Source organism: Capsicum annuum, chromosome 3 (genome assembly GCF_002878395.1).
Source record: "Capsicum annuum cultivar UCD-10X-F1 chromosome 3, UCD10Xv1.1, whole genome shotgun sequence".
In the NCBI taxonomy this organism is placed as follows: domain Eukaryota; kingdom Viridiplantae; phylum Streptophyta; class Magnoliopsida; order Solanales; family Solanaceae; genus Capsicum; species Capsicum annuum.
In genome coordinates, this window is record NC_061113.1 from 33,721,189 (window position 1) to 33,731,438 (window position 10,250).

General features: G+C 35.6%; 1 protein-coding gene across 1 annotated transcript; it reads right to left on the bottom strand.

The window, feature by feature from the left end:
- Nucleotides 1-2,036: 2,036 nt before the first annotated feature.
- LOC107863979 (tubby-like F-box protein 3) lies at nt 2,037-8,689 on the bottom strand. The gene is made up of 7 exons (XM_016710210.2): nt 8,357-8,689; nt 7,326-7,668; nt 4,323-4,410; nt 3,969-4,098; nt 3,711-3,890; nt 2,852-3,337; nt 2,037-2,326 (listed from the first exon to the last, which is right to left on the bottom strand). Exons 2-6 carry the CDS (start codon nt 7,647-7,649, stop codon nt 2,863-2,865), a joined length of 1,197 nt encoding a protein of 398 aa, XP_016565696.2. The 5' UTR covers nt 7,650-7,668; nt 8,357-8,689; the 3' UTR covers nt 2,037-2,326; nt 2,852-2,862.
- Between the last annotated feature and the right edge of the window lie 1,561 nt (nt 8,690-10,250).

Below are 10,250 nucleotides of genomic sequence, written 5' to 3' on the forward strand. Positions count from 1 at the left end.
TTCCGGAATAAAATAAAGGACTAATTTATTTCATGTTTGGTGTAAGGTATTAGTATCGAGATTATTTATCCCACTATTTATATCATAGTGATGGAATAACTTATCCCATATAATTGATGAGATAACTAATTCCAAAATAACTAATCTCGAGATAACAATTTCCCAACCAAACGATCCGCTGGTAAAGTTTACTTGCTTCAATGTAACCAAAAGAAATATTTCATTCTAGTATTAGTGACACGGAATCCAAAGTTTGATGTATGTTTTATAAATTCTCAGATCCTTTTTACTCATCACAACTTTTTTAATAGTTAAAAAATATTAATTTTAATCAACATTCGATATGTGAAAGTTTGCAAGTTAAAATACTTTTTGAATATCAAAATTTTAATGTAAAAATATTGATCTAATTTAGTTTTACTTTAAAAATTAATCAAATTAACTCTAAATAAACGAATCATACAATAACAACATATCCACTGTATTCCCACAAAGTGATATGTGAGGGGGTAAAGTGCACGCACTTTATATCGCTATTTCAGATGAAGTAGAGAGGTTGTTTTTAATAGACTTTCAACTCAGGAATTAGAGAAACGAATCATGATAACTAAAAAGGAACGGAGGAATGAGTACGTTTGTAGGTTAGGTGGGGTGAGCTACGGAGGTTCCTTCTATAAGTTTCGCACCAATGATATCGGAATATTATCGCAATGCAACTTTTTTCTTGAAAGAGAGGTATGTTTAAGGCTTTATTTTTGTTCCAAATTATTTCGAGCGATATAGTAAATATAATATTTTACATTGTGAATGTGTTTGATAGGGAGAAAAACATTTCTTTACCAGCCTTTGCGCGGATCTAATATTCTAGACATTCATTTTTCCTCCATATACGGGGAACTATACTAAAGATATGATATATGAATCGAACTAAAACAGAAAAGTTAGTTCACGAAGGAAGGTTTGTTCATGTTCATATAAGGAGAATCAAGTGGTGGACAATTTAATATGGGAACCTAGACAGGGACAGACATGGCAGACGGCGTGGCCTGGTAAAGATAAGATATTTGGACTTAATACCAAAAGCTAGTTACTGAGAGAAGATTTACCCAAGTTCATGAAAGAAGATCAGTCAGATTTAACCAATAAACAGTTGATCTTAACTGGCTTCAGATCAACGAGTTGTAGTAGGTGTGTGACCATAAATTTAGTGATATTTGAAAGGAAAAAGAAAAGTAGCTCTTGAAACTGAAGTTAAAGAAAACGTTATTTAAAAGTCGGAAGTTGTACGGGAACATGCATATTTCACTAGAAGAATATTGAAATTTTGTAACTGCAATTTTTCCTCTCAAAACCAAATAAACCAAATTTTCAAATTTGAAAGACCGTGTTCAAAAACAACATATCCAGTAATATCTAACAAAATGAGGTCTGAAAAGAATAGAGTATGCATAGAACTTAACACAACCTCTTGGAGGTGGAGAGGTGGTTTCCGAAAGACCCTCGACCCAAATGTTTCGATTTTTCTTTTTAAAGAAAGGAAAGAAAAACTCATGTCTAAACTACCCGTAGTTGCTGTTTTGTGAAAAAAAGAAGCACAATTTTGTCCATTCACTATACCATATGTTTTCTATTAAATGTGCAGAAAACCTTATTACTTTCGCCGCAAGTTTCAGCGTAGAGAGAAGTTTCCCAAGATTTGGGGACCATAAGCGGCTACACGCTTCCTGTCTTGATTGATCTTACTACTCCCTCCGTTCCTAAATAAGTGGTTCAAGTGGTCACGAGACTAACATTGGTCTTTTATTCTTGTGTTATTTTGCATATTGCATATTGCAATAACATTTTGGCATCATTCCAGAATAGAGACACCGCACCCAATATGTTGGCTCAGTAGCGCATAGCACTGTAATAGGTGAATTGAGTGAACAGCACGAGTTCAAACCCACCTCTGGACAAAAGCGTAGTATAAAAACGGAGTGTTTGCTGACACTCGAAAATTCCTTGGTTATAAAAAACTAATCGATCGAACACAAAGATTCAGAAATAAGAGTACTTCCACTCAGGAGAAAGGTGCAACAGGTAAACCACAAGTACAGTTTAACATTTTGAGCTAACAGAAATAGCAAGTTAGATGAACGAAACTGTGAATCATCCTTGTCTATTTACATAACCAAGAAACGGGAAGGGTCCAACGCATGAAAAAACGGGTGATTAATTCAACAACAAACATACCTACTGCAATTTAACTGGGCGTTAGTTCAGTAACCAACGTAAACAAGGTTAGTGCAATCTCCAATCTGGAACACCTCAGTACTTCTTGCAGAACCTGCACAATTCAGTCTACCGGTCATTACACTTCAAGAGGGGACAAAAAGGTTCAACTTTATTACTTGCGATTTTAGAAAGATGAGAGATTGGCTATACCTTATAGACAACTTAGTAAGTCTTGAAGTTTCGTTTTCACAGTTATTCCATATGTCCTAATTTATGTGGCACCCTATCATTTTTAGCCATTCTCAGAAAGATTGTCACCTTTCCTTATTTGGCAACTACTTAGTGACACCAAAGTCAACTAAAACTAAGCATTAAAGTGACTTTAATAAGGGCAGTCTGGTTTGAAAAACAAAGTCTTGCCTTAATTCTTAAACTCCATGCCCAATCAAACGGTGCCACATAGATTGAGACGAAGGGAGTATTAATTACCAAATGGTACACAGGTAGCCCGTATACACACCTACCTAAACATCAATCTCTACTACTGCTCAATCCAGTTAAGAAAAATATCAAAGTGAGCGAAGCACATGACATCCAATGATGATTTTTTTAAAGAAAAAGGTTACACCAGAAGCACCTGTTGTCTGATCATTCGCAGGCAATTTTGGTGTCGAAGCTGCTGAGGCAGATTGCGAATGCTTGAAATGCAGAGATAGGATACTGATAGTCCATGGTGAACACATCCTCTCCGACTTTCCCAAACTGGAGAATAACATTCTCCTCTTCCTGTCCAGCTCCATCCCCACCAAGAGCAGCAACTAGCTGAAAGTTTTTTACAGAAGCAACTGTTACCCGGCCATTGAAGTTAAGACACCAGCATTGGAGTTGCTCGTGCCACCTAGGAGCCTTGTTCTTCAAAGTTAGACCTTCATCTTTTGAACTGGGTAAAGGTCCGGAGGATGAGAAATTATCCGTGCGAGTTGATTTTGATCTAAAAAAGGGGATGGAGGGAAAGGAATCTATATTCACAGGAACAAATTCTGTTTGTGTAGGGGCTACACCCTCAGGTTCAATAGCAGAAGCCGGAATTGCATCCATAACACACAGCATCCTCCTGGGCCCCCTGACAAAAAAACAATTTATTTTAATTGGCAAGTGAAAGACAACCACGGTTTTTCAATCAGCAAGAAAAGTAGCCATTCTAGTTTCAACCTCTAAAAGTGTAATATTCTTACGACACCAAAAGCTATTAAATTTATCTTGAGTTTCCTGTTTTGGTTGCACGAAGGAAAAAACATTCACTTTTTAGTATGAACTGAACGTAAATATCCACCTATTTTTCATGGTTTTTTTTTTTTGGAAACTAGAAGAACGAATTGGATCTTATGGACAACTGAAGAGTGAACGATACCAACAGCCGCATAGGCATACAAAGAGTATATTCTTAACTGGAAATCATACATAGATAAAAGCACACAAAAGGAACCATCTCTTACCTAGCCCCCAGGACATTCAACTCGTATGAGACATGAGCTACAGGAAAATTGCCGTTGGGTATTCTTGGAGAGATTTGTTTCATCCCAACAAACCTAGTAGAGCGGCATTTACTGACTTTAGCTCCTGCGTCAGAGGGTTGTGCATCATAGATGGTGAACTTGGTCCCCAGGAAGTTGGATCTATTACAAAGTTCAGCAAGGAGAACTTAGTCAGCAAGATGCCAATAAAGTAGCAAATGACATACTAGCGCGACAAACCTCAGCTTCCCAATGTAGGTGCTGCTACCCTTGGAAACATCTTCAGCACTTAAAGAAATGATGTAATCATTGTATGTTGCCCTTTTACACTTCCGAGCAGCAAGAAGAAACTTCCCATCATCGTTACTAGCTGTATGAAAACCCAAGTCGTGAAGGTCAGTGCAATATCATTTAGCCTGAATAAGTAAGCAAGGAAACCCTATATAGGTGCAGGTATAAGCAAATGAGACCTCCTAAGGCTCTCATTGCACCAAAAGATAAACTGAAAAAGAAAAGAGGGCAAAGATACAAGAAGGGTGCGTGCTTAATACATCTAGAAAGAAAGAAGTGAAGATGAAATAAATGCGTATTCACCTTCACTTAAATTAAGGTAGAGGTGATATGTCTGTGAGCTGCGGTTCCTTCTGATGAAACATTGAATAAGACCGTCTCTAGGACCAGGCTGCAGGAACAGGAGAAAGTGGTCATTTATTATAGTTGTAACTTGTTAAATTTGGCGAACATATAAACATTGCTCTAGTTTGCACATCTTAAATGGGAAGGGGGAAAAAGGTACACAGGAATCTAAATGTTAGAGAACAATATATAACTGCATAAATTAATCTTGTGCAACAATTGGTTTTGTGCAATCCGCTCAAAGTGGTATGAGCAACAGATACAAGTAAAACAACGCTCAGATGATAAGTTGATTAACAGCTTAAAAAAGCATAACCTTCCAGTAGTAATTCCAACAGACATAGTTGTTAGCGGTCTTCGCAAAATATCATTCCAAAAATTTTCTTTTACGTTGACAGAATTTTTTTCAGTCCTATATAAGTAGTATATACTGAGCATATTGTATTCATATGCTATAATCATCTCTTTTCATGGCTGTTGCAATAATTGTTCCAGCTGTTTGTTCTCTATCTCCCTCCTACCCTCCCCCCTTTCGAGTGCATTGAATGCATAATTAGTGAAGAGTTATTATTTACCAGAGTTAAATGCTGTAGATCACGGAACCTTTCCAAATGCCACAAAAGTTCTAGCTGGAGTTACTCTCAAGCAAACTAGATAAGAGCAACCTCCCTAAGAAGTTGAGAATATCTTCTATGCTACTTCAATAGAATCTTCATTCAAGTACATAAGGGTGCAGTAGGTGGTCTATATTAGTTTATGTTGATACTTGATATAACATGTTACTGTAGATTACCACGCTCTACACGAATCTCTTCTTATAGCAAGTAGCAACTAAAGCAGGTGCCTAACAGTAACTATAACAAACATTTACCCTGAGTGAAGCATACCAAAAAAAAATACCTTGAATATGCTCCACAGTAATCTAAAGGGAACATGAAACTTCAGTGAGAATGTAATGAAAGTTAAAATGATCTTGCTGAGAATAAAGATTTAACAGATCTACAGAGGCACTGAGGTTTTATGAGGTATGCTACATCTGTCTACATGGTTTACACTACGTTATGGTTGCTCGAAATGGCTATTTGCCTAGATATTTCAACTGGAGTAACCACCCCTTCCAACAAGGAGAGTATGATTTTGTCTTATTTTGCTCTTTTCAAGTATCTTTTCTTTCTGAGTTCTCTTGTACTTGCATTCATTCAGTATCCTATATTATTTGCATATCCAAGTCCCAAAGGGGAGTCATTGAGTGGTCGAGCATCGAAGTAATGACCTAGAGATTCTAAGTTTGAATCCCAACTACAACACTCCGTTTGACCTCATCTGAAGGATGGAGCAGGATGGTTACCGGCATTGGGCTACAGGCAAACTCGGCCAATGCTCAACCACTCAAACTCGTTAATTCAAACGGGAATGTGGGCTTAACAAAATTTGTTCCTTAGTCAAACCCTAAATGGTCAAAGTTTCGAATGAATACGATGTGTGAGCTTTTAGCAATTTATTTCTCATCCAGGGACACGGAATCAGTTTCCACAAAAACATGCAACGTTTCCCCATTGATCCTGATGTTGCAAGAATGTACTAGCACGTTCTTAGTTTTTTTTTTTAAATGTATTAGCACATCCTTAGTTAATTAGCCTTGCTTCTAATAATAACAATTTACAACAACAAATACCCACTATAATCCCACAGGTGGGGTCTGGGGAGGGTAGACCTTACCCCTTTTGTGGATGGTAGGAAGGCTGTCTACGATAGACCTCGGCTCAAGGAGAGATGAAAAATGAGCAGTAAAAACATGCAGTAAGAGCAACAAGATATTAAGATAAACTAAACAAAAGAAACAATCAGGAAACTATTCCACTCTAATCAGGTTAATTCCATTCCCATACTAAATAGAGAAAATTTCACAAATAGCAGCAGTGTGACACCTACTTACCGAACGTAATGATAGTTTGTCTAATTAGCTAACGTAGCAAAATTATGAAATTCGGTCTGTATCAGTGGGCTAACAATTCGCTCTATATTAGTGATACAGCAATTCACTTTGCATCAGTGTATTATGTGATACACTTGTATCATCACCACAAAATCACCCCAATCATCACCATAAATTCAGATCTTGATCCTAGATACAAACCAGAAACACTCTAGATACAACCTAGCTCCAACTTCAAAAGATACAACCTAAAAACATTCCAGATACAACACATCCACAACCTACAACTTTGAAAATCACTTGTATCGCTTGTTTTATTCGCTCTAATTTCACTTGTATTCATTCGCTCTACTGTATCAATTGTTACCAGGTTGTATCATTTGTATTAGTTTGCTCTAATTCACTTGTATTCATTCGCTCTAGCATATGAGTCTAAATCCAAAATATAGCTATCTTTGGTAATTTTTTTAAGACAATCACTATAAAGGGTAATTAGAGGGTTGAAGTTCTCTATCAGGTAATTATTGCTATTAAATATGCCTTCCAAGGAAAATTACACACTTCCTAAATGTCACACTTATCTCAACTAGTTGGTATCGTCTATATGAATAATTTACTTTTATTGTGCTATGTTTTTAGCTAAATCTGCAATAATGACGTGAGATTCTAGTAATCTAAAGAGCATGAGAAGAAATCTAAGGACATGATGTATGAGAGTAAATACTACAAAAAAACAATTATGACACAATCACATAATAATTGGTTTAGGCTAAAATAATTATCTATATTCATTCTACTCTAGCTGGAGCCGCTTCATTCAATGTAGCTTGTTTACTAGAAAAACAAATGCTTTTTTGATACTAGTAATTATAGATATAAACATCAACTACAGGGTTCATCCCCAATGCAGAGAACTAACATATAGCAAAACTACGAGTCCTCGTAGAACTATGTAACGTACACAACAAGAATGCAAAAGCATACACTGGAACACTAATAGTTTATAATAACAAAAAGAGTCGAACCTGCTTCAAGGAGATGGGGAACGTCAACTTCCCGCAAATTTCAGGTGTCTTAACAATTTCTTTCATTATTTCTCTCCAACTCCTACAAACACCAGCACAAGCAACCACATTTTTCCTCGGATGCCACGCAGAATCAGACGCCTCAATCCTCATTAACACGTCTCTCAATAGCTCAGGCGGCATATTAGCCCAACAACTTTGCCTTAAAGCATCAACTGTCACATTACAATCCTGAACCACTCTCTGTGATCTAGAGCGAAATCCTTTCCGCGAAATGCTCCCAAACTCACCTCTCATGTCCTGAATCATACTCTTGAATGACATTTTCAACACCTATACCCGACTAGATAATAACAGTACACAACACTGGTTTCAATAAAATTCCTCAACAGTGAACTACTTCAAAGAACAGCGTAACACCCAAAGTAACCTACAAGTTTCAAGAGTAAATCTTGGATGAAGATTTTGCACCAGATCCTATTTCTTGGTAAACCCCAGAATCAAGTCAGCTTTATGTTGTACAGTAAACCATAAAAACACACCAAAATTGATAATCACCCATCTATAAAGCTAATGCTCCAATCTTTAATACATTAAATCAAATCTTTGATTAAAAAGATTCAATCTAGTATAAAATGGAGAAACCCTATCTAGTCACATACCAAAAAAAAAAAAAAATAGAAAACCCCACCAAAATTGACAATCACTCATCCATAAAGCTAAAGTTCCAATCTCTAATACAGAAAAATCAAATCTTGGATAAAATGGAGAAACCCCATGTAGTCATATACCAAAAAAAAACTAAAACCCCACCAAAACTGATAATCAACCAACTATAAAGCTAAAATTCCAATCTTCAATACATAAAAATCAAATCTTGGATAAAATGGAGAAACCCCAGATAAGAAAACCCACCCCCAAAAATGTCCCTCCTAATAATAAACCTAAACACACCGACCTAGCATTTCTACATCAAGAATCAATCTACACCCTCAATTCAAGATTTGATGACACATGATCAGGAGCTATACCAGATCTAAAAAACTCTTGATGAAGTACATTGGATGTTCATAAAAACAAAATAGCTGACATGGGTCCTTGAGTTTTGTGTTTGAACATCATCTGGGTCTTTGGCAACAGGTAGTAGATAGAGAGGGAATACAGGGGGTTAGGGTTGGTAAGCTTTGGTTGAAAAAAGTAAGCAATTTTACTTTAGTTATTTTGGGCTCACAAAGACATCAAGTGTTGTGTTGGTAGTACTCTGGACTTTTGTTTGTCTCACATAAGCATTGGATCATCTCTGACACATTCAACCGGGTTTAGTTCTTGATCCGCCTACTTGGATGGATTCTTGGTCATTGAGTTTGAATAGAGTACTAAATAATGTCTTATATATGCTGATAGTGTAAATTGGTAAGATATTTAGATGCTTGGGATGAAAAAAAATGTCTTCATAGAGAACGTCATGAATGTTGATGCATAAACTATCTTGCATTCATTCACGTAAGGTTTGGAAAAGAATTACATTAAAAATGCGACGTAAATAGATTATGTAATACAAGTTAAATAAATGGAACCAAATACACATTATTTGAAAGAAAATCGGCAAGAATAATCTCTTTATTAACGGAACGAAGGGTTTAGGCTGTGAGAGTGATACTCTGAGCCGATCTGAATTTCCGACAAAGGAGAATCAACTTCTGATATGGAGAGAATCTTGAGGTGTATATACTTTTTCAGGGTTGACAGAAAGACAAAAGCATCTGATTGATATAGAAAAATCAATGTCTTTAATGTCGAATCAGGATCAACTAGAAAAATAATGTGTTGAATCAAACTCTTCTATGAGTTAAAGTAATAGTCATGAATAGCCATCGACTTTAAGAGATAGTAGAAAAATAAGACTCATTATGAAATATACCATGTACTACATATATAAAGATAGATAGAGAGAGGAGAGAATGTAGTAATTGAGAGATGCTTTGAGTTTTGATGCATAAAGTATCTCATATTTATAAGGATATAGGAGAGGGCCTCATTTAAGGGCGTGAGAGGATATGGATATGAATATGAACTATATATACTTACCATATAAATTGATAGATATTTAGATAATCAGAGATAAGAAAGTTGTAGTGATAGAGAAATGCTTTGAATACTGATGCATAAAATAATCTGTATTCATATAGGATTTGAAGAAGGACCACACTAAGAAGGTTAAGTAAATAGCATGTGTAATACAAGTTAAATGGGTGAAATTAAATATGTAATATTTACAAACAAACGTATTAGGTTATCAAAGGAAAGTTAATATATTTCATCAAATCAGAATCAATTAGGACATTAATAAAGCATTAGGTTAAAATCTTCTTTAATCTTAAGGTAATAGCTATGAATAGTCATCGACTTTTAGGAAAGAGTAGAAAAATAAAACTAATTTTTATAGATATATGCTCATTACATGAGTTCGGAGTCTAAATGATAATTTTTAATCCAAAATTTTGAAAGGGCAATGAAAAAAGAAAAAATGTTGAAGGAGCAAAGAAGAGGAAAACATCTCGCCTTACCTTTAACTAGTTAACGATGTAAGTTAAACGGTTAAAAGTAAGGCGGGAGCACTGGGTACGCCTTGTAAGGCCGCAATGGTGACCCTTTTTACTTCTTCCATCAACTGACAAAGTTGACAAAGTTTAAAACGTCTAAGAGAAAATAAATGCAACAAGATAGACAAAATACTTCTTCTTTGTTGTGAGTATACATGACATAATGTATTTTGTGAATATATATATACAATACTATTCTTTATTATGAATATAAATGACATCATGAATCACATACACAGTAAAATCTCCTTATTTAGTTTTTGCGTCGATTTGATTCTTGTTTCTGGATTAGGATCATATCATCTTATATACTCCTTAAAGC